Source organism: Bos indicus, chromosome 26, assembly GCF_029378745.1.
Source record: "Bos indicus isolate NIAB-ARS_2022 breed Sahiwal x Tharparkar chromosome 26, NIAB-ARS_B.indTharparkar_mat_pri_1.0, whole genome shotgun sequence".
NCBI lineage: Eukaryota > Metazoa > Chordata > Mammalia > Artiodactyla > Bovidae > Bos > Bos indicus.
In genome coordinates this window covers 37072543-37097064 of record NC_091785.1, presented here as the reverse complement: position 1 = coordinate 37097064, position 24522 = coordinate 37072543, and the positions used below count along the sequence as shown (strand labels likewise).

The window sequence follows — 24522 nt, the reverse complement described above, 5'->3', positions numbered from 1 at the left end:
GATGCAGCCCTAATTTACCATCCAGTTGCCTTAGAGACAAGATTATCAGGTGGCCAAGCTAGCATTCCGTTTTAACATGTAAGGGGTCTCACTTGTGTTTTTATCCGAGAAAGAGGTCTTTCTCATCCACCTGAACAGAGATAATTAAAGTGCCTGGATTGTACTGGTCATTTATTCCTGGAGTTCATTTAATCTTGACAACACCCCAGGGTGGTAGATATTAGTGTCCCCTTTTCACAAAGAAGACCCATAGAGGTTAACTCACTTGCCTGAGACCACAAAACTAGTAAATGTTAGAGCTAAAATTCAAATCCAATACTGAATACAGGCCATCTCAGACATAGCAGTTTTTCTTCAAAGAAGAATTTGAATTGGTCCTAGTACTGAGTTTATTTCAGTATTTTTGTTGTTTATTTTGTTGTTTTTTTTACCTATTCATTAAGATGTGATGACTGAAAATTTAGACATTCTGCTAACAAAAAGAGAAGGAGAAGGCAGTGGCACCCCACTCCAGTGTTCTTGCCTGGAGAATCCCAGAGACAGAGGCTTCTGGTAGGAGGCCGTCTATGGGGTCGCACAGAGTTGGACACGACTGAAGCAACTTAGCAGCAGCAGCAGCAGCAGCAGCAGCATAGAACTGGTGGAGAAGGAAATGGCAGCCCACTCCAGTGTTCTTGCCTGGCGAATCCCAGGGACAGGGGAGCCTGGTGGGCTTCCGTCTGCGGGGTCACACAGAGTCAGACACGACTGATGGGACTTAGCAGCAGCAGCTAACAAAAAAGATGTGTACTTGTAAAGTCTTTGTGAGAGAATTTACGGTTTATCCCCTGTACTATTAATATATGCCTTTTTAAGAAACACCCATCTCTTTTAAAAATAATTTTTGTCATCATTTGGGACAAGGCATGAAAATTTACTTCTGTGGTGGCACTTCTCTTTATCTGACAGATTATTTTATTTTTTATTTATCTGGCTTATGAGTTTAAGATCTGTTATGATTTAAACCTTTATGAAGTGGTTAATTTTAATGCCAGGTCTTTGAAAAAGTTTGTGGGAGTTGATAGTTGTTTGCCAAGTGATAAAAACAAGACATTTGCCATATGTATGTTTTAAGAGTTACACTTTTTTGTGAAAAAGACGATAAATTGTGAATTCTCTTTGCTGATAAGAGTTTGAAAGAAGACAGCTAATAAACATAGTATCTCCTCTTTTCTGGTCGAGTGATGAACTTTAGTGGAAAACAGTTGAGAATTCAGTTGAATCTTTGGAAGCAGCATAGTTACCCAGTAGTCTAGAGCCCCAAGACTAACTAATGGAGTTAGTGGAATCATCAATTATGGTTTTGATTTTTAAAGGTGGTAGATGGTAAAATACACAGTGGGTGAAGGTGACGGTGGGAGGAATTGAGAGTAACAGTGGCATATGTACACTGCCATGTGTAAAATCGGTAACCAGCAGGAAGCTGCTCTATAGCACAGGAAGTTCAGTTCCTCAGTGCGATGCTCTGTGATGACATTAAGTGGTGGAATAGGGGTGTGGGAAGGAGGCTCAAGAGGGAGGGGATGTATGTATGCTGCTGCTGCTACTAAGTCGCTTCAGTTGTGTCCGACTCTGTGCAACCCCACAGACGGCAGCCCACCAGGCTCCCCCGTCCCTGGGATTCTCCAGGCAGGAACATTGGAGTGGGTTGCCATTTCCTTCTCCAATGAGTGAAAGTGAAAGTGAAGTCACTCAGTCGTGTCCAACTTAGCGACCCCTTGGACTGGAGCCTACCAGGCTCCTCCGCCCATGGGATTTTCCAGGCAAGAGTACTGGAGTGGGGTGCCATTGCCTTCTCCGGGATATATGTATCAGATCAGATCAGATCAGTCGCTCAGTCGTGTCCGACTCTTTGTGACCCCATGAATCGCAGCACACCAGGCCTCCCTGTCCATCACCAACTCCCGGAGTTCACTCAGACTCACGTCCATCGAGTCAATGATGCTATCCGCCATCTCATCCTCTGTCGTCCCCTTCTCCACCTGCCCCCAACCCCTCCCAGCATCAGAGTCTTTTCCAATGAGTCAACTCTTCGCATGAGGTGGCCAAAGTACTGGAGTTTCAGCTTCAGCATCATTCCTTCCAAAGAAATTCCAGGGCTATCTCCTTCAGAATGGACTGGTTGGATCTCCTTGCAGTCCAAGGGACTCTCAAGAGTCTTCTCCAACATCACAGTTCAAAAGCATCAATTCTTCAGCACTCAGCCTTCTTCACAGTCCAACTCTCACATCCATACATGACCACAGGAAAAACCATAGCCTTGACTAGATGAACCTTTGTTGGCAAAGTAATATCTCTGCTTTTGAATATGCTATCTAGGTTGGTCATAACTGTCCTTCCAAGGAGTAAGCATCTTTTAATTTCATGGCTGCAGTCACCATCTGTAGTGATTTTGGAGCCCGGAAAAATAAAGTCTGACACTGTTTCCACTGTTTCCCCTATGTATACATATGGCTAATTCACATTGTTGTACAGCAGAAACTAACACAGCATTGTAAAGCAATTATGTTCCAATTAAAAAAAAGAAAAATGATCACACACACAAAAAATGTGAAATCTGGCTCTAGCTCTTCAACGGCCTCATTGCTGCTTCTAGTTGAGATGGACAGTAAACTGTTGGTCCCAAGCCTGGCTGTATTCTGTGCCCTGTAGCCATAAACAGATTGATCTGATATCTGGTATTCAAGCGAATGACCAGAAAGTTACACCTCTCAGACACTCTGTGCCAAGTATGTTGTACTTCGAAGTTTCCCTTGCAAACAGCTCAGAAACTTATATTCAATATAAAAGTTGTTCTAGTTTTAGAAATCTTGACTTCTCAAATATAAATCAGAGTTTGGGGATAAATCTTTAATCATAATTGACTGGGCCCCAAATATTCAGAATTTAAATGCCATGTCCCAAAGCAAGCCAAGTAAAGGTGATCTGTTAAAAAGTTCAGTTTTATACAGGTGCTGTGTATGTATGTGTACAGGCTGTTGTGTCATTTCTCCTCCTTTCCCCCTACTTTACTAAAAAAGCTAGGAAATAGTCCTCATGATGTCTTTTTCAGAAGCTTTTTGATGAACAAATACTCAGAAGTATACATGGTCACAGTAATTCAAGGGTCTTTCACGTAGACCCTTTTATTCTTTCTTGCATTTTTGGTTTTTTGCTCAATGTTACAAGCTCAAGTAAGAGAACAGTTTGTAAAGGAGTTATATTGATGTGTTATTAAAATATATCCTCTTCTTATCCATTATATAAAATTATGTCCCTATTAGGAAGGGATTTAAAAATCAATATGTTGTTTCCCAACCTCTTAGGTGAAAATAAGGCATCACAGCTGGGTCCAGGAAAGGCTAAAATTATGTCAGAGTGTGAGAGCTCTTAAAGGCTATCTTGGTGTTTTTACTAAATTGCTGTCCACCAGACAGGTACACATACAGTTAGAATTTTTTTAACCTGAGTCCAACATTATTGGTGAAGTTAAATGCAGGCTGTCTGCAATCTTGTATGTATTGACTAGTGATTTAGCTCAGGTAATTGCGTTTAGTTAGTATGTGTCAGCAGTTCTTGACAATTGATAAGCTTTTTTTTTGGTATATCATGCAAAAGAATACTGGAAATAGTATTTCTGTTCCAGTAGAAATTTATCTTTTGGTTTCAGCAAAATTCAGGTCGATACATGCTAAGCCACAGAGAAAACACTTTTCCATCCTACATTTTTTTTTCTATTCCTATTAGAGATTGGTATATTGATTATGTTTACAGCACAGTTAAAGAATTTCTTCATAACAGTTCAGAGTCTAATCAACTACTAAGATACAAGTTACAGATATTAAAGCCCACTTTACTTAGCACATGAGGGTACTACAAGGGCAGGGAGCAGGGGTGTACTCCTGCCCAACAAGGATGTCTTCCAGCAGTTCCCTGCTCCTCCCAGACTCTGAAGCCTACTGTGCTGCTCCTGGGGGCTAGGGACAGCAGCTCAAGCCTCATGGAGACCCTGAGGACGCAGCTTATGAGTTTGGAGATGCCTAGACCTACACCCTTGCAAGAGCCTCTCTGTCGCTGACACTCCAGGACCTGGGGCTGCCAGCCTGGGGGTCCTCTTGTTATGGAGCAGGGCTCGTGTGCCGAGACGTAGGAGCCCAACATTGACAACAGGTGTATGAATCAAAGTGAGGGTTTATTTGTAGGGTGCCAAGCAAGGGAGTGGGAGACAAATCTTAGATCCAGTCCAATTTGGTCTTTGATTTAGGGGCTATTTTAAAGGGTAAGAAAGTCACAAGATTAATCATCACCTAGTGATTTAATTGAGGCATAGCTGATGTAAGGTATTATATAACTTTCAGGGGAGCAACATAATGATCACCGTTCTATAGGTTGTATACCCTTTATAGTTGTTCTAAAATACTGGCAGTCTTCCTTGTTGTGTGTGTGTGTCAGCCACTCAGTCATGTCCGACTGTTTGCGATCCCACAGACTGTGGCCCACCAGAAATCCTCTGTCCATGGGATTTCCCAGGCAAGAATACTAGAGCAGGTTGCTATTTCCTGCTCCAGGGGATCTTCCGACCCAGGGATTGAACCCACGTCTCCTGCTGGGACTTCCCTGGTAGCTCAGACGGTAAAGCATCTGCCTACAATGCACGAGACCTGGGTTTGATCCCCGGGTCGGGAAGATCCCCTGGAGAAGGAAATGGCAACCCACTCCAGTACTTTTACCTGGAAAATCCCATAGAGGGAGAAGCCTGGCAGGCCACAGTCCATGGGGTCTCAAAGGGTCAGACATGACTGAGAGACTTCACTTTCTTTCTTTCTCCTGCATGGCAGGCAGATTCATCTTCCTTGTGCTGCATATATAATACATCTTTGTAGCTTACTTATTTTGTACATAGTAGTTTGCTGTTTTTTAACCCCTGGTGTTGGTGGTAGTCACTCAGTCATGTCTGACTCTTTGCAACCCCATAGACCATAGCCTGCCAGGCTCCTCTGTCTATGAAATTCTTCACACAAGAATACTGGAGTAGGTTGCCATTTTCTTCTGCAGGGGCTCTTCCTGATGCAGGGATTGAACCAGGTCTCCTGCATTGCAGGCAGATTCTTTACCATCTGAGCCACCTTTTAACCCCTACTCCTGTCTTGTCCCTTCCCACTTCCCTCCCCGCACTGGTAACCACTAGGTTGTTCTACATGACATTTCTTTTTTTTAAACTGAATTATAGTTGATTTATAATGTGTGTTAGTTTCAGATATACAGCACAGTGATTCAGTTTTATATATGTATTTTTTCAGATTATTTTTCATTATAGGTTATTACACAATATTGAATATATAGCTCCCTGTGCTATAGAGTAAATCTTTGTTGCTTTGGTGTTTATCTTTTGTATACAGTAATTTATATCTGTTAATCACATACTGTACGTCAGTCAGTTCAGTCGCTCAGTCATGTCCAACTCTTTGCGACCTTGTGGACTGCAGCACACCAGGCTTCCCTGTCCATCACCAACTCCCGGAGCTTGCTCAAACTCATGTCCATCGAGTCAGTGATGCCATCCAACCATCTCACCCTCTGTTGTCTCCTTCTCCTCTTTCCCCTCTTCAGTCTTTCCCATCATCAGGGTCTTTTCCAGTGAGTCAGTTCTTCACATCAGGTGGCCAAAGTATTGGAGTTTCAGCTTCAGCATCAGTCCTTCCATTGAATATTCAGGACTGGTTTCCTTTAGGATGGACTGGTTTGTTCTCCTTGCAGTCCAAGAGATTCTCAAGAGTCTGCTCCAACACCACAGTTCAAAAGCATCAGTTCTTCAGTGCTCAGCTTTCTTTATAGTCAACTCTCACATCCACACATGACTACTGGAAAAGCCATCACTTTGACTAGATGGACCTTTGTTGGCAAAATAATGTCTTTGCTTTTTGATATGCTGTCTAGGTTCGTTATAGCTTTCCTTCCAAGGAGGAAGCGTCTTTTAATTTCATGGCTGCAGTCACCATCTGCAATGATTTTGGAGCCCCCAAAATAAAGTCTGACACTGTTCCCAGTTTCCCCATCTATTTGCCAGGAAGTGATGGGACCAGATGCCATGATCTTAGTTTTCTAAATGTTGAGTTTTAAGCCAGCTTTTTCACTATCTTTCACTTTCATCAAGAGACTCTTTAGTTCTTCTTCACTTACTGTATATGGCATGTCTTAATCATAATTTTAGGAGTCAGGGTGTCTCTGGCTTATGATTCTCAGGCCAGGTGTTCCTCAGGGAGTTGTTAGCTAAACTTGCCCTGGAGAAACAACTTGAGTTTGTACTTTAAAAATGACATCTACAACAGTAATTTTGATACATTAATGATGTTAGCAGTAATGACTAACTGCAAATCATTGCAGATGGTGACTGCAGCCATGAAATTAGCTATGACTCTAGTCGATTGCTGTTCAGTTAGCACAGGATTGGAGTAAGAGGTGACAAAGAAAGGAAATACAGCTTTAGATAGAATAACCACAAACTCAGTAAGGGAACTCTGCTTTAGGGGGACCTGGTTTTAGTGAGGATAGCACCCCACTTCTGAAGCCTCGAGTCCCCTTGAGCTGCTAGACAGGCCCCTGTCTATGGAAGAGGCAGCCTGTGTTGTCAGGAGGAGCTGCTGATACAGTGCTGGCCCTCATGCTCCTCCCTTCTCTGACCCATCTCGCAGGCCCCAAGTCCCCGCAGGGGCAGGCAGCAGAGGCCCCTGGCTAGATGCGAGCAGATTCCCCCCTACACTCATAATGTATTTGTAGCTGTGTAGTTAATAAATACAGCAATTTGAGTTTATGACATATTGTATATCATGGTCTCTAACACAGGGCCTGGTCAGCCTGAACATGTTTGAAACAGATACCTACTAAAATTTGCTTAAGCACAAAATGGGTACTTCCTCTGAGGATTCCATGGTGTTTCATGCCACAGTCAGTTGTCCCGGTCACTGTTCAGGGTTGTGTGGGCTAGGTTCTGCATCGCTTTCAGTAGGAATGCAGCTAGGCTTTAGCCGCAAACTGGAACCAGAAACTAAACCACTCTCCTCCTTGCTCCTGGCTGTTCAGTGCTTTATTCTTCACTCTAGACTGGCTTTCTCCCCTTCACAGCCCCTAAGAAGATACACAGACACCTATAGCCATGTTTATGTTTATTCCATTCAAGGAATCTCTCAATCTGAATACCTACCAGCCAGGAAAGGACTCTGATTGATACAGCTTGGGCCAGGTTGGTGCCCTGGACCATCCAATGAGGCAAGGCAGTAGAAGCATGTTATGTAAGCATGGCTGTTCCCACTGTAACTGTAGGAAGGACTAAAGGGTTGCAGTCATAGTCCCAGAGAGGAGAATTTGGCAGACATTAGTGTCTATTTTACCAAGCCTATGGTAAGTATTAATTTCATTTCTTATTTCTCTTATAAAATATCTGCCGTGCTACAAAGTACTCGTTCAGGAACATGTTTATAGCAACTAGATATTAGTTGCTATATTCTTTATACATGTATACTCTTTATACATTAATTGAAAACTATTTATACATTTATAAAATAACTTCCTATAGGACTTTTTCTCTGTAGGATAATCAGAATATGAAGGATTCCATGATAGGTAATGAAATGTTCTCTGAAAGGCTACTTCTTTTTCCCAGTAAAAGGTGTTTTACTGTAATTAATTCAGTTTAGTTCAGTTCAGTCACTCAGTCATGTCCGACTCTTTGTGACCCCCGTGGACTGCAGCAAGCCAGGCTTACCTTCCATCACCAACTCCCGGAGCTTGCTCAAACTCATGTCCATCAGGTCAGTGATGCCATCCTACCATCTCACCCTCTGTTGTCTCCTCCTCTTTCCCCTCTTCAGTCTTTCCCAGCATCAGGGTCTTTTCCAGTGTGTCAGTTCTTCACATCAGGTGGCCGAAGTATTGGAGCTTTAGCTTCAGCGTAAGTCCTTCCAATGAATATTCAGGACTGATTTCCTTTAGGATTGACTAGTTTGTTCTCCTTGCAGCCCAAGGGACTCTCAGGAGTCTTCTCCAGCACCACAGTTCAAAAACATCAATTCTTTGGTGCTCAGCTTCCTAAAAGTCCAGCTCTCACATCCATATATGACTACTGGAAAAACAGCTTTGACTAGACGGACCTTTGTTGGCAAAGTAGTGTCTCTGCTTTTTAATATGCTGCCTAAGTTTGTCATAGCTTTTCTTCCAAGGAGCAAGCGTCTTTTAATTTCATGCCTGCAGTCACCATCTGCCGTGATGCAGTGATTTTGGCGTCCAAAAAAATAAAGTTTGTCACTGTTTCCATTGTTTCCCCATCTATTTGCCATGAAGTCATGAGACCAGATGCCACGATCTTTGTTTTTTGAATGTTGAGTTTTAAGCCAACTTTTTCACTCTCCTCATTCAAAATATATGTTCTTATTTGTCCATAAGAAATACAGTTTTTTTATCTCCCTGCTATTGCTTTTCTTGACTCCTTCCCCTTTAATTTGCTATGTCTTTAGTCTTCTATAGAGGGAACTTTCTAGTGGGATAGAAACATAATTTCGATAGAAATACAAAAACATTATTTTGTGAAAAAGTAGATATTTATCATCACTGTGCTGGTTTCTAGATTTCAGAAATATTAATAAAGACCATGCTTGAGCCCATTCTTCTCCTAGTGGGTTTGAACCAGCAGCTGTTTTCTTATTGAATGTTGACATCAGTCACCATCTTTGTCTTTTCTAACGAGACAGTTTTTAAAGTTTTTAAATTTTATGTGATCATAAAATTATTTTTAGCTTCTCAGTCTTGATCCTATAAAAGTAAATTAACGTTTGTACGATATAAAATAGTTTAAATATTCTAATGTCCTGAATCAATGTTTGTTTTATGATATGTTTGCCTTGTTTGTTGAGCAGTATATTAAGTTCATTTACAGCAGATTGGTTTTTAAATTTACTTTTGTATCCCATTTTGACTAGTGATGCCAAGTCTTACTAATAGGAATAATAATAAATACTGAAACTTTTCACAGCTCCATATATAAAAAAGACATGTCATTTTGTCAATGACATTCACAGAACTTAATATTTGCCTAAAGTCATAGGCAAGGATTGTTGAAGACATTTTATTTCACCTCTAAGTATTTCAGTATGAATCTTCTAAAAATAGAACATTTTACTACATGTTCTATTGGTGGATAGATGCTACAATAACCATCATCACACATAAAAAATTAATAATTCCTTAATTTGTTTGTCTATATTAAAATGCTCCCAATGTCCCATAATGTTTTTGTGAGTTTTCGTTTTCCCCTTATTCTTACGTCTTACCAAGATTCACACATTGCATTGTGTTGTTACATCTCTTTAGTGTTTGTCTCTCTCTTTTTTAATCTAAATGCTTCTCTCCCCTTTTGGGAGATTATAAAAGAGTGATTTTTCAAATTTAATCATTCTTTCTGCATTTATTAACTGGCTTCTTTTAGGCAGGAATGAGGGAGAGGTAAAGAAAAACTTCCCTTTGAATGCTAAATAATTTAATATGTAAACAAATGGATAGGTGCATTTAAGAGCTAATTGCAGAAACAGTACTTATTACATAAACCCTACATTTAAAGTGAAAGCTGTTGTTTTAAGAAAACCTCCAAGAAAAACAAAAGACTCTACAAGGCAGAAAATGTAAAGATGTCTAGATTCTCAATAAATAATATTTATATAGTTATAATGTTTTAAAAATAGCTGACTTTCAGTTAACCTTGATGGCTTAAAATAGTTTAAAAATGAATATAATAGTTATCAATTTTGATGATAGAGTTTAGAAAGTAGAAAGTGACTTACACTATTGACTCCTGGCTGCTTGAATCAACCTTGAATTCCTGAATCAATTCCACTTGATTATGATTATTATCTTCATCTACTAGTGAAATTCCCTAAAATTTTGTTACCAGATGTAAGGAAAATATTTAGGATTTCTATTTTCACCTCATCATTTAAAAGTTTCTATTTTGTCATATGTTTTATAGTACATGGTATATCCAATAATCATATAAAAATTTAAAATGTAGATACATGTATATAGGGGAGAATTATATAATTATTTTGCTATTCTTAATTTAAAAATAGTTTCACCCCAATGGACATGTCAGTTTTGTTTTAAAAGTATGGGATATTTGAGTGGTCTTGTAAACAGTATCTTAAATTTTCATTAAAATAAAAATTTTGTGTGATATTCATTTTTAAATATTTTCTTTAAAATTTTTCTCAGGTTTTTAATTATTAGGGGTTTTTATACTTTAAAACTTTTGAATCATTGTCACAACTTAATTGTAAGTTTTAAATTTGTGTATCAGAGAAGGCTGGAACTAATTCTGAAAGTAGATGGGTCAGTGGTATTAGCTTAAAAGGAAATAAGCTTTTAATAAGAAAGGAGATGAAATAAATAATGTCTTAAGCTCTGTACCCTATGTATGAAATTAAGAGCATTTACTAGTAATCAGTATAAAAGTTGGGAGAAGGAAGTAATTTAGTATTTGCCCTTATTAATTATTCCTACTAAAAACCTTTTTTCCATCTGGAATGTTTACTTCAAGGATCATTTGAAATAAGAAAAGCAAAGGAAATAATGTGATTGGCAGGGAGAAAATAAATGAAGAGACTGAATCGCGCAGAAGCCTGTATTGGACTCAATTCCCTTCTCAACCCCACCGTCCCCCATCTCCATTCCACTTAAGGAACAAAGAGACGAGATCACAAAAAAGCACGTTCTAAATGTTAATTTTTAAAATTTACAGTTCTCAGTCTCATACAGTTTAGCGTTTTTTTTATCCATTTATCATTGTTAACTTTTTGAAAGTAGAAGAATTTGCATTCTTTTTAAGCTTTGGTACTCTGTATATTAAGAATATATATAGGTTCATGGATTTGAGAGAAAGTTTTCTTTAGGGCTTTATTAACTGACAAATGCTTTTAACATTATAAGGTGATATTTACTATATCATGAGGCAAGAATTGGACCAATGTTTTTGGAGGTTTAAACAGAAATAATGTTTTATGGAAGGATTGTTTCAGTAGATTTTTTGGTAAACTTTTAAATAGTTAAAAACTTGACTACATTTCCCATTTCTTGAACATGTTATTAATATTGGTAAGATTTTCCTTAATATAAAAATAACCTTTCAAAATCTATTAACACCCATATAAAAGAACAACTTTCAGTAACATCATTAGGCCAGCATCATTAGGTAGGGGAATTGAATTTCTGGCTTCTAAGTGGGATTTATCAATTAAAGCACTACGGACAGTGATATATGTGGACATTAGCAGATTATTTGGCAGAGTCCTTCATGAGATAGCTTGAAGAATAGACATGGCCTGAATGATAATACAATTAGACTGATTTATAATTTAGCTTAATAAACACAGATGAAATTCTTGTCATCTAGAGGGTTGTGGTATTCTATCCATTTTTTAAATCAGTGATTCAAATGAGAACAGATAGTATATGTTGTTTTTTTTAATTTATAGATGATATGAGTCTGAGAGACATACTCATAAATTGGATGGTATTTCTTTAGAAAACAGAATTATCTTGATGAGTTAGAACAGGATATTTCACAAGATAACTCTTAATAAAACATGAGCATGAACTCCCCCCCACCCCCGAAAAATTTAACAATATACTACAAAAAATGGAAGTTCCCAAGCACATCTTAGTAGATATTAATAGAAGATTATTCCCATTTTATTTCAAAAAAGCAAGATTCAGGATTATATTTATAATGGGATCTCAACTTTATATATATATACACACACACACACATATATATATTATATATGAGAAAGTACGAAATACAGCAGTTCTAGGAGTGATTTTCTTTTCATTTTGCCTTATTTTCAAATTTTCTACACCAAGCATGCATCTTTCCTAACATATGTAAGATAAGGTGTTTCATGTTGCCAATGGCCCACATGTGCAATCTGAGCATAGGTTAGTTTCTGTTGTCACAATAGAGATTTCCTACCTTTTATCGGTCTGTAATAATCACCATGGCGTAAAAGCATCAGCTGTAGTGCTCTGTGTGTTCGTGTTTTCACTCCACCACTGTGAACCCACTGAATCTGTTTTCATTTTTTTCTCTTTATCAAAGGTTGAATTAATAAAGGGGAATTTACAAAGTGTCGGACTTACACTTCGTCTTGTCCAGTCAACTGATGGCTATGCTGGGCACGTCATAATTGAGACTGTGGCCCCAAATTCACCTGCTGCAATTGCTAACCTTCAGCGGGGAGATCGACTGATTGCTATTGGAGGTAATTATGCTGATGTGCAGTTTACTTGACATTTACCAAGAAAACCAGAGAGTAGATGTGGGGCTTTTTTCCTCTTCCTTCTTTGTTTCTGTAAGCACATTACTTTTATAATGGGAAAAAATTCATTACTATAAATAAAAATCTGAAGGAAGCCTTAAAAATTTGAAATAGGTATCATTTTAGTTCTAATGTATAAATCTTTAAAATACTTCCTCTTTAGACCATTTTCCTTCTTTTACTTCTCTGTTTTTAACTGAGTATGAAAGGGCAGGTCAACAATTATCTTTCTGTATGTTCACCACCATTACTACTCTGAGCCTAAAACTGACAGAATTAGCACTGCTACCCCCATCACTTAGGACTAGATAATGAACGGGAGAGAGATTTCCTTGTCTAACAGGGCATACCTGATCTCTCCTGCGACCCCCGTTTGCTGGCCTTATTGGCCAGCCTTTGGTTGATGGACTGACATTCAGAGTGCAGCCCAAGTCACTGTCACTGGCAGGAAAACGTGTCACCTGCATGCCTTCCTGTCAGTTGCATTGGTATAATAAAAACTGCAAATCTATTGATTGGAAGATCATTTGCTTGCATGTAAATTATCAATAAGGCTAACTTACGGACACCAGTGGGGAAAAGTCTAAACCTTTTCAGATCTTTGTAGTACCAGGCCCACCCATTCTAGACTTGTCAAGAGATTTTTTTAAACACATGGTTGGTTACAGTTGAGCTTTTAAAGGCTATGTAGAATATTCTCTCACAGCTAAGACAATAAACAACCAGGTAGGTTAGTTCCCAAATTAAGGAGCAGTTGTCTTTGGTTATATGTCAAAGAAACTCTGCCTTTGTTTTAATTCACATCCATCATGACAATAAAATAATGAAAATTTTTTAATTTTCAAAATATTGAAAAATTATCAAAAGTAAATCCAAGCAATATAAATATAGATGGGGTGAAAAAACAGAAGCCACGTCTTCATGTCTAACATTTGTTAAAAATTATAATATTGAGATAAGGGGCAGGTATAATACACATTTTTTTTTTAATCACTGTACTTCATTTATGTAGGTATGTATCATTTAAAAAATATTTAGTAACAGGATTGGTGATAGTTGAAATAAAACTGACAAAATGTTATAGCTTAAATAGCTCAATGATGGAGTTCATTTTACTATTTCTTCTGCTCTTGTGTATATTTGAAATATTCGAAAAGGAAAATAAGCCAAATTTGGCTGGCTGGTTCCGAAGGATGAGTTTAGATTGATGTGAAGTTGTGCCTACCTCAGATCTTCAGATGGATTTATTTTTTATGTCAGACTACAATTTTGCTGGAACATAGTGTGGTTAGAGGGGAGAGTAGAGCTGAAGGCTGGATGAATCATGAAGTCATGTTAGCTCTTGATTTCCGTATGATTGAGTTTAGCTAAAGGGTTTTGAACCAGTGTTTTAGGAAAGTTGGGAAGCAGCATATGTTTGGTGATTAAAATAAGGACGCTCTAAGTGAGGATCATAGTAAAAAGCTGTTTACTACTGTAGTTGAAACAAGCGGTCAGGAGCATCTGAGCCAGGAAGGAAAATGGACTGGAACTCTTGGATTCACAGCAGAATGAATCTCGAGTCCACCATCTCCACGATTCAAATCAGGTTAACTGGGAGGGCAGCAGATTGATTCATGTACTAGTGAGGACAGCAAGATGAGAATGTCAAAGAGAAGTTTTAACTTTATCAACAAAACATCCAGGTGGTGATACCCAGAAGCCTTTGGGAATGTATGACTAGATTGAAGAAGAGGGGCCGCCACCCAGAGAAAAAGTTGGTGGTTGAGACTACTGAATGGGTGTGATCTAGGGAGAGAGCAGAGCGGTCGGGGAAGCCAGCAACAAAACCACGGGGACGGCTCATACAAGGGACCAATACAGGTCAGGGCTGGGGGGGGGGGGTGGTGGGTAAGGAGAGGCGATCAGAGCTCAATCACCACAGTGCTGTAAAACCCAGGAAATGGAAGGTTTTAAAGGAAAAGAAGGACAGGAATGAACATTTCAGCAAGAATAATCGACAGAGCAAAGTCCTGAAGGAGATGGGGGACAGAATCCAGAGTACAGGTGAAGGGCGGCTTCCCTCTCAGACAGCTCAGTCTGGAAAATGATGGGCAGGGAGAAAAGGCAGCCGTTTGTTGGTCTTTTCAGTAAATAGTGATGTCATCTATAGAATAAAAGAGCAGGAACGGTGGGTTTCAGGGAAATAAGAAAGGTTTGAAGCTGGTGTTTGGAGACTTAGTTGTTTAGAGACCAATTCAAAGAATGCTAAAGCAGCACTGAAAAGCACTCTGGAGACAGATGGCATAACTTGATGCTGTCTCCAGGTAGGAAGCTCAGCGGCAGGGAGGGGGCTAGCCCAGCTAGGGATCATCGGGACAGGCAGATGGTAGAAGAGGAGAGGGCTGGAGCAGAAGCATAAAAAAGCTTGATGTGAACACCATTATGGTGAAGAGGAGAGGGCTAGGGCAAAAGCATAAAAAAGCTTGATGTGAACACCATTAAGGTCTTGAGACTGAGCCTGGGGAGGGAGGCAAGTGGACCAGCTGGACCATGAGAGCAAAAGGAGGAATGACCAGACATGGACACTACCTCAAAACAGATTTAGTTAGCAGACAGGCTTGTTAGAGGTGGAAATAGGAGACTGTGATCAGAAGTTCGTTTCCAAGTAGAAGATCTTTGATGTGGAAAAGTTCCAAGTGATGACCAGATCTAAAGCATTCTCTTGCCTGGGCAGCTGGAGAATATTGAGGTTGGGGAACTCTGAAGTCAGGTTATTAGATGGGGCTGATACTATTTTGATTTATTGAGGATGGCTGTAGGATCTTTGGAAAGCCAAGACTCACCTTTCTCTTAAGTCCTATAGAAGGGGATTGCTTAGGTAAGTACTGTTTGAGGGAGGGCGGGGAGACCTTTTAAAGTTACACCTGGAATGTCCCTAGAAGAATGCATCAGAAGCTGCTAGCTTTGATTGCCTCAGGGAGGGGAGACTTTCCACTGTGCTGCTTTCTGTGCCTTTTGAATTAATATAGCACCTATCAGAAACTAGAATGAAAACTTAAGATAGGTATTATTGATACAGATACAGGTAATAAACAACTTGGTTAACTTTAACGCCCTCCTATCCCTTCCTTATTCTTTCTCGTCCTGAAAAAGATTCGTTTCATGGGTAGGGCTAATAGAACCAGTAAGCATCCACTATTCACAGCATAGTGTTTTGCTAAGTTTAGTTCAAGCACCGGTCTCTTAATTTGAATCATTTATCACTAGCTTATAATCCCTGAAGCGCTGTAGAATTTCCTTCAGTAGAATCACAGTTTCCCATCATTTTTAAGCCTGGTTTAACCATTAATAAAATCCTTTTCAATAGGTTTCACTCGGTTCACTTCAATTCAAACTGAGGAAAAAATGTCATTTAAACCTAGAAAGGAATGGGAAGCAGTTAGGAGTTAGCAGCTGGACACCCTCCTAAGATTTTCATGGCATCATTTGGTTTGGAAAGGTAAACATTTCCAGGACACTGGAGCAGTCAGAGTTTAAGAACCAGTACACTGATGTATCCATAAGCCCACAACATACGTTAGAGTTCTCACTGTTGCTTTTCCATTAGTTAAATGATCACGAATTAATGGCAGTTATACTTAGTGAATTTAGGTAATTTTTACTGCAGTAATTTTATGTTTTCCCTTTTAAAATCTTAAAACAGGCGTGAAAATCACATCTACACTGCAGGTGCTGAAGCTCATCAAGCAGGCTGGTGACCGAGTGCTGGTGTATTATGAGAGGCCTGTGGGCCAGAGTAATCAGGGTACAGTGCTGCAAGATAACTTTGGACAGTTGGAAGAAAACTTTCTGTCAGGCTCATGCCAACCGAACTTTGAAGAGGAAGCAACTGGGTTGGCAGTAGATGCTGAAAATAGAGACCTGGATTCTGAATTTGAAGACTTAGCAAGTGATGTCAGAGCACAAACTGAAGCCAGAGAGGAGGCACAGTCACTAAGTCACAGCCCCAAACGTACTCCAACAACACTTTCTGTTAAACCTCTCGGAACTATATCACCTGTTCTAAACCGTAAATTAGTTGTAGGAAGTTACCCACCACCACCAAAACTTCCATCCAAAGAAGGAAATAAGCCCTTAGCCCTCAAATCTTCCGAGGTAACAGAACCAGCACAAGTGTCAAAACCCACCCAAGGACCCTCTTTCAAACCACCTGTGCCACCACGACCACAAGTCAAAGTTCCTTTGCCTTCTTCTGATGACCCGACTCAGGCCGAACCAGATATTTCTGTTGAAAAGCCAGAGAAGGTGCTGCCACCGCCTCCTGCAGATAAACCTGCTGAAAAGCAAGTGAAGAATCTGGATCACATAGAAGAAGCAGCTGCAGCTAAGCAGTTTTTAGCCAAGCAAGAAGTGGCAAAAGATCTGACTTCTGAAAGCGCCTGCCCACCTAAGGACAGTTCAGATGACCATCAAACGTGGGAATCATCGGAAATTCCTTATCGCAAGAAGCTGGGAAAATGGACAAGAACCAAAGCCAGCTGTTTCTTTGACATAGAAGCCTGCCACAGGTACTTAAACATCGCACTGTGGTGCAGGGACCCTTTCAAACTAGGGGGTCTCATCTGCTTGGGGCACGTGAGCTTGAAACTTGAAGAGGTGGCGTTAGGATGCTTAGCCACTTCAAACATGGAGTACCTTTCCAAGTTCAGACTGGAAGCCCCGTCACCTAAGGCCATGGTCACGAGAACTGCACTACGCAATTTGAGTATGCAGAAGGGGTTCAATGACAAATTCTGCTACGGTGACATTACTGTTCATTTCAAATATTTGAAAGAAGGAGAGCCAGACCACGTAGTTACTAACTTAGAGAAAGAAAAAGAACTCCATTTGGTCGAAGAGGTGTCTGCCCTGCCTAAAGAGGAGCATTTTGTTGGACAAATGGGTTTAACAGAAAATAAACACAGTTTCCAGGACACTCAGTTCCAGAACCCGACTTGGTGTGATTACTGTAAGAAAAAAGTCTGGACTAAAGCTGCTTCCCAGTGTATGTTCTGTGCTTATGTCTGCCATAAAAAATGTCAGGAAAAGTGTCTAGCTGAGACTCCTCTTTGTGGAGCGACAGATCAGCGGATAGACCGGGCCCTGAAAAATCTCAGGCTGGAAGGACAAGAAACCCTCTTAGGCCTGCCCCCCCGTGTTGATGCTGAAGCTGGGAAGTCAGTCAACAGAACAACAGGTTTGACAAGACATATTATCAATACAAGCTCTCGTTTGTTAAACCTGCGTCCAGTCTCCAAAACCCGCCTGTCTGAGCCAGGAACTGATCTAGTAGAACCTTCACCAAAACACACACCCAACACATCAGACAATGAAGGCAGTGACACAGAGGTCTGTGGTTCAAACAGCCCTTCTAAACGGGGCAACAGCGCAGGAATAAAGTTAGTGAGAAAGGAGGGTGGTCTGGATGATAGCGTTTTCATTGCCGTTAAAGAGATCGGTCGTGATCTGTACAGGGGCTTGCCTACAGAGGAGAGGATTCAGAAACTAGAGTTCATGCTAGATAAACTGCAGAATGAAATTGATCAGGAGTTGGAACATAATAATTCCCTTGTTAGAGACGAAAAAGAGACAACTGATACAAGGAAAAAGTCACTTCTTTCTGCGTCTTTGGCTAAATCTGGTGAAAGACTACAAGCTCTAACACTTCTCATGATCCACTACAGAGCAGGCATTGAAGATATTGAATCTTTAGAAAGTCTGTCTTTAGACCAGCACTCCAAGAAAATCAGCAAGTACACAGATGACACAGAAGAAGACCTCGACAGTGAAATAACCCAACTCATAGACTCTCAGCCATTCAGTAGCATATCAGATGACTTATTTGGCCCATCTGAGTCTGTGTAACAGTCCATATTTAAACTTGCAAGTGATTGAGGAAAAGTGGCATCTAAAGTACCATAGATACAACCACATTTAAACCCTCTTATTATGCACTTTGGCCTGCTTCTTCACAGTTACTTACTTGCGTGAGAACTAGAGTGGAAAAGGTGGTTTTCCAGCAAAAACATGACCAGCCCACTAAATTGGTTGTTTCAGATTGCATTTATAGCTATGCTTTTTTGGGTTTATACTGGGAATTTATTTTTACTAATTTATTTTTAACTTTTTCTAATTATGTAATTATGTAAGCTGACTTTTTGTGTTTATGTATGTGTGATGTCTCATTGTGTTTTTTCCCCCTCCTCTTCCTAGTTTTTGAATTAGTGTTAAATAGCATACTGTCCAGATTCTTGAAATATTTTCACTTCCATCACGGTTGTACAACAAATTTGCTGCATGCCCAACTTGACAACAGCAATCATTGAGGGAACAGGTTTTGAATCTTACTTTGTGTTATAAAGTTTGTCATTTCTACTTGCTTGAGATTTTTGTTATTTTGGGGTTTGGAGGTGATGCTTTCTGTTTTGATTTTGCCAAATGTAATATGAAAGCAGATGCTGCAGCTTTAGTTAGTTATGTTGATTTAGTAAAAAAAAAAAAAAAAAAATTACATATATTGCTTGTTTTTTATGCTTCTGTGAAATTTTTTTCTAAAGCTTCTGTGCAGTTTAAGTATAGTAAGAATATAGTGATTAATTTGAAGAGCTTGCATTGAAAAACAAAATGTAATAGGGAGTAAATATAGAATGCAGTTGGTTAAGAATTTTGAGAGGATAACAAGATTACTAAAAAAGAAAAAACAATAACCATAGGATTTTGAAATATAATCTTTCAAAATATTGATACTTTCAAGTAGAAGTTTTAAACATTTATGATTGTTTTTCAGCTTCAGTTCTCCCATAGGAAATAAAGCATGTGCAAGGATATTAGAAGTTTCAGAGGACTGTTCTTAAAATGACCTTGTTGATATCTGGTTTGGCTATTTTGTTTTAGAAATTTTTTCATGCATGAGAATGTTGTGAATGAAAGGAATCATGCAAAATAACATTTATTGTTTTATCTGATATCTGCAGACTTAAAGGAATGATCATTCTGAATGCTTCTATAGTTCAGACTTTTATTCATTTAAAAAAAAAAAAAATTGGAGAGCATAGATACCTAGGAATTGGGACCAGGTGTCTTAAAAGGAAGGTCTACTGGAATAGTTCATTGTGTGGAGCCTCGGTAACATGTGACTGAGGGAAAACATGTGAGCATGACCTTTGTTGGTATACCATAAAAGTTTTGGCCTTTTATGTGTCAATAAAAGATATGTACATGTTTTTCCCTTTCGTAGGTAGCTACTATGATAATTGCTATATAGTGAAACTGACATGAATTTAAAACTAGATAGCACAGCTTTTATAACTGGCAGGAAAAGGCATCATATAATAGTAAGGATTCTGGCCCAGGTCCATAACCCAGGATTCCATACAAGAGTTTAAGTTGAAGCTCTTCTGTTGGCCATTAGCAAACTGTGTAACCCTAAGCAAGCCACAGAAGGGCTCCATGCTGCACTCTCCCCGGCTCTAAAGTAGAAATAAACCAAAACTTCCTCTTAACTACCTCACAGAATTGTTGTGAGGATAACAACAGCATAACTGTGGAAGTTCTCTGAATAGTAAAAAGCTGTTCAAATAAAAGGGATGACTTACGTGGATGGTAAAAACATTTTTATGGGTAGAAAAGCTATTCCAGTTTTAAAATCAGTAGTCAGTTCTCATTCTTGCTGTTTTATTATCAAGTAAAATATAAGGAAACTAAATACCTTTCTTGGCCAAGTTTGTAACAAAAATATATCTCTGTATGCCCCCTTTTTTGTTTAAGCATGCTTGCATTTTAAAAGAACACTGCTATAGAAGTCTCTATACACCAAATTCACTGAAAGCTAAAATACTGTTCTGTAAACAATAGTTTAATCTGCCCAGTGTGATCACAAACTTTCATCTTAACATAAAAAAATCACTTACCACTGACAGCAGAGTAAGTGACTGGTGGTTTTGGATTATACCATGGAAGTTTTAGTGACATCCAAGCATGCTGCTGAAATGGATGCATTTGAAACAGCTGTAGAAATAATGCAAAACTTTGCTTTCATAAAAATCTTGCTCATGTTTTTAAAGTGTCTGACTCTGTAGAACCACAATTATGGAAAGCTCAGAAATGCTGCTAATGACAATTGTAAAATGTACCTTCAGCGTAGTGCGATATTTTTCTATTTACTGGTGAGAGGCAAGAGAGGCATCACAGTTGTATTTTAGGGCAAGGGAGGGGAACCCTCCCAGCCGTCTAGGGAATAGTAAGGTCTACAGCTTCAATGAAAACAGTTGTATTATATCACATTCCTGATGTAATCTTTCTGCCATGCTATGTTATCAATAGCTTAAAAATAATAATAAATAAAAACTACCAAGAAAACAAGAATATCTTCATTTAACGACATCTGAAAAAAATACTGCATCTTTGTGGAATTATTGCCTGTATAATTGGACCATGAAAACAAGCTTAAAAAGTCCACTTTTGCTAAACAAAATTGCTATTCTGAAAATTGTCTAAAAGCATTAAATTTGGTTTTACTCTTTTTTTATGCTGTGAAATATCAGATTTATCTATTTGCCTCTGCTATCTAGGAGTAATGAGACTATTTAAAGTATATTTTCCATATATTGGTATTCAGATGAATGTTTAGACAGTTAAGTTGAGCAACGTTTTAGCATTATTTTAAAATCAATTCATTTGCCACATTTCTTAATATCAAGCCTTACATTCTTCAGTATCAGAACTAGTTAAAATATCCTGTGGCCGTTCGTGATTTTGAGAGGAAAAACACACAGTAGTAAAGATTTGTGGGTCACTGTCAGTTCTAAATTTAAGTGTATCGGAATTTTTCAAAAGGCAGTTTGAAGACATTTGGCTCTTACTAATAGTAAAATAATAAAGTCTTAAGTTCCTGTAAAAGTGAGTAACTTCAAAATCACTTTAATGTTAAAATATATTGAGTTTATTTCTAAACTGAGAGATAATAGCTTTTCTTTAAAAATGGGATTGGGGGAGCTTCCCTTAATCCTTTTTAAGCCATGGATCCACTTGAAGATCTGTTTAAAACCATGGATTCTCACCCCTGAAAGATGCACACAAGCACATCCTAGACTTCATGGTACTTCCATGGCCATGGATCTACTGTGTCAAGTGGCTGCATATCATAGTTACTTTTATCAACCACAGTTATTCACAGCAATCAGGAATACAGTACAACTTTAGAGATGCAAGGATAACTTACTGGTTGGTTCCACATTGACACCATGTGGCTAGTTACATATTTCAATTTAAAACAAATTTTGCAAAGCCAGAAAATATGGTTTAAACTAGTCTGGAGCAGATTTTACCTGACGCCTGCAAGCAAAAAAGAATAGTTTTTAATTGAATATCCACAGTTAATATGTTCTCACATACTTTATTCTGATGATATTATGTGGTTAACAAAGGAAAGCAACAGGCACAGTAGTGTTCAGAAGATTTATTAGGTAAACTAGCTAAAACAATGTAGGTGGATACACTTAGCAGTCAAAAGAAAGAACTGAGTATTCATTGCTACCTCATTAAGTTTTTTGTATCTGTTTTGCTGGGTACAAACAAAAAAACCACCTCTGCTCAAAACAGACAGTTCAGAGAGCTGTGTGTTCTTTGTTCTGATACACATTTAAAAACAGCCCCTCTTTTCATGTTTTGCCAACCCCAGAATATTACTTATATGAAAGACCTTATAGTTTTTTTCCTCATCAGATACAGTTTTTCCTTTTGCTCTCAATACACATCTGAAAAACATTTATATGATCTCTAGGGATCACCAGCAGACATGGCTGCCAGTCATTCTTGAAGAGACTGAAGCCTTACAGGCAAAAATTCTAAAAGCTCTGTAGTATTAGGAGTGGGGAGAACTACAAAGCCTCCAAGAGAACTGATTTGCAGCACACTGGTTTTTAAGGGTCTCCCCTACAGAAGTAGAGAACAATCCTGCTTTTTTACTTTAGCCATAGAAGCACCTCCAGCAAAGCAGAGGCCTCGTGTGAGTCACCCAATGCAAATACACGAGTAGGAAGCCAGTTTGCTTCCAACACATACATGCACTTAAAAAACCAGACTTCAGATCAAAGCCCCACCAAAAATGTCATGAAGAAAATGGAAGGAAGTATTAGCTACTTTCTTAGGGAAGTAAAAGGTAGAGTCTTTCCAAGTTTAACAGAAACAATTTTAGCTTAACAAAAAAACGGACATTAGGTAGTTTTGTTTACCATTACAGAACTACAGAATGAACAAGTGTTTTTGAGACATTCCACGCTATCTTCATATCATACAAAATGATGTAAACGGACAATGTTCACTAACAGTACTTACATCGAAAAGGCACAGCAATGTTGTCATGCTCAGAAAAACTACATCACACAGCACTAGGTGATACAGTATTACACAGACATCTTTAGATGTTGGGGTTTTTCCTGCATGTGAAAGGGAGTGTGCCCTGACCACCCTATTATTTTTACCTGTTTTCCTAACATGATTCAAGACAGTTTTATTCCTCCTTCATCTTCATCTAAAATAATAGTTATCAAAAAAAAAATAAACAGATCCCTAGAAAACACTTGACTTCCAGGTAAAAGAAAATTATAGTCTGGGATATTTTTTTTTTTTTTTTCACATCACAGCAGCTATTAGCTTTTTACATTTCTTTTCTAAAATTTCAGCTAGATGTTGGTATATCTCATCATGCTTCAACAATCCTGATAGTATAAGGTGTTTCTTTCTCAGTCTTTGTCATCCGGTAAGACAAGTATGTATCTGAAAGGGAAAGCTTCTAGTTGTTCATAACTATATATCTGGGTGCTTTTCTCTGCTTTCAGAACATTCACTGTTTTACCCTTACTGGCTTTAATGTTTGCTGCCAACCACAAGACATGTAAACATACAATTTACAACCATCTGCTTCCAGGTAGGTGATTACATAGAAAACTAATGCCAACTGAGATTCGTGGATTAAATCCGAAAGAGACTGACTCAAGTTCTTCTGCATCTAAGATAACTAGCTTTTACCTCATGAATATATTGATAGTACAACTGACCCCCGAACAACATGATTTGAACTGCATGGGTCCACTTACATGCAGAGTTTTTTCAACAAATAACAGACTGCAGTCCTACGTGGCCCATGGTTGGTTGAATCCACGGACGTGAAATCAGAGACATGAAGGGCTGACTGTTTTCAGCTGTGTGGGGTGTTGGCATTCCCAAACCCTGTGTTGTTCCAGGTCAACTGTAATTCCAAGTTCAGTAACATTCAGTGTCACTACCTAATATATGCTGTCTTACTTGACTCTCTTTTTCAGACTTCCTTCTAGTTTCTCATTGCTGGAAGTGTCTCGGAGATAATGTGTGCTTTAAACACTCATTACCAATATTCAGAAAAAAATATAAGACTTTTTTTTGCCCAGGTGTTTGTGAATGTAAGTTAAAAAATTATATTTGATTTGGATTCAAATATTTATAGATTTACACTATATTTCGTCAAAATATATTGTATAATATTTAATAAAATCAAATACATAAAATAAAGTTTTCAACACTATTTATACAAACCCCTAGAAAAGCTGCTTTTTCTTTATAAGGCCGTTGGCAATCGATCATAACCGTGGAAAAGAAAGAACCTTTGGTTGTATGACTTTCACCAGGGATGAGTGGTATGACTAAGACAGTTCTGGATGAGTCATTTCACTGGAAACACTTTTATACAATTAGGTACTTGGAGGACTTTTGCGGGTCTCAGTCACTTTCAGATTCTTCATCCTCACCTATCGGATGCGACTGGCTGCTGTTCTGCGTGTACATTTTTGTTTTAATGGGGCAGTTGTGATCCATGAGGATAGCCTAAGAGAGAGCAGGTGCAGATACATTAACTCACTGATTCACAAAGGAAGGCAGAGACTGCTTAAGACGAAGGATTAGTAGCTTGACAACTTCCTACAGTACCACCCGATATTAACCAACCAGTAATTTGGTGCCACTGCCAGGTGCCTGGCCTAGAAGACCTGGAGTTCTAGAGTGAACATTCCAGGCAGGAGGAGGCAGCAGAAGCAGTCTCTGCAGTGTTCCTATTACATCTGCCAGGGACCCTAAGTCAATTTGGAGGAAC

The 24522-nt window shown here is 38.8% G+C and overlaps 2 protein-coding genes across 4 annotated transcripts in view; one reads left to right on the top strand and one right to left on the bottom strand.

Moving 5' to 3' along the window:
* PDZD8 (PDZ domain containing 8) overlaps nucleotides 1-22960 on the top strand; it is an 84802-nt gene extending 61842 nt beyond the window's left edge. For both annotated transcript variants that reach the window (XM_070780918.1, XM_019988721.2), the window contains 2 exons: nucleotides 12158-12320; nucleotides 16063-22960. In XM_070780918.1, the coding sequence (XP_070637019.1) occupies nucleotides 12158-12320; nucleotides 16063-18263 (2364 nt within the window). In that variant the 3' untranslated portion in view covers nucleotides 18264-22960. The remainder of the gene's footprint in view (nucleotides 1-12157; nucleotides 12321-16062) is intronic.
* Nucleotides 21841-24522, bottom strand: part of SLC18A2 (solute carrier family 18 member A2) — a 41095-nt gene continuing 38413 nt past the window's right edge. For both annotated transcript variants that reach the window (XM_019988722.2, XM_070780919.1), the window contains exon 16: nucleotides 21841-24257. In XM_019988722.2, the coding sequence (XP_019844281.2) occupies nucleotides 24153-24257 (105 nt within the window). In that variant the 3' untranslated portion in view covers nucleotides 21841-24152. The remainder of the gene's footprint in view (nucleotides 24258-24522) is intronic.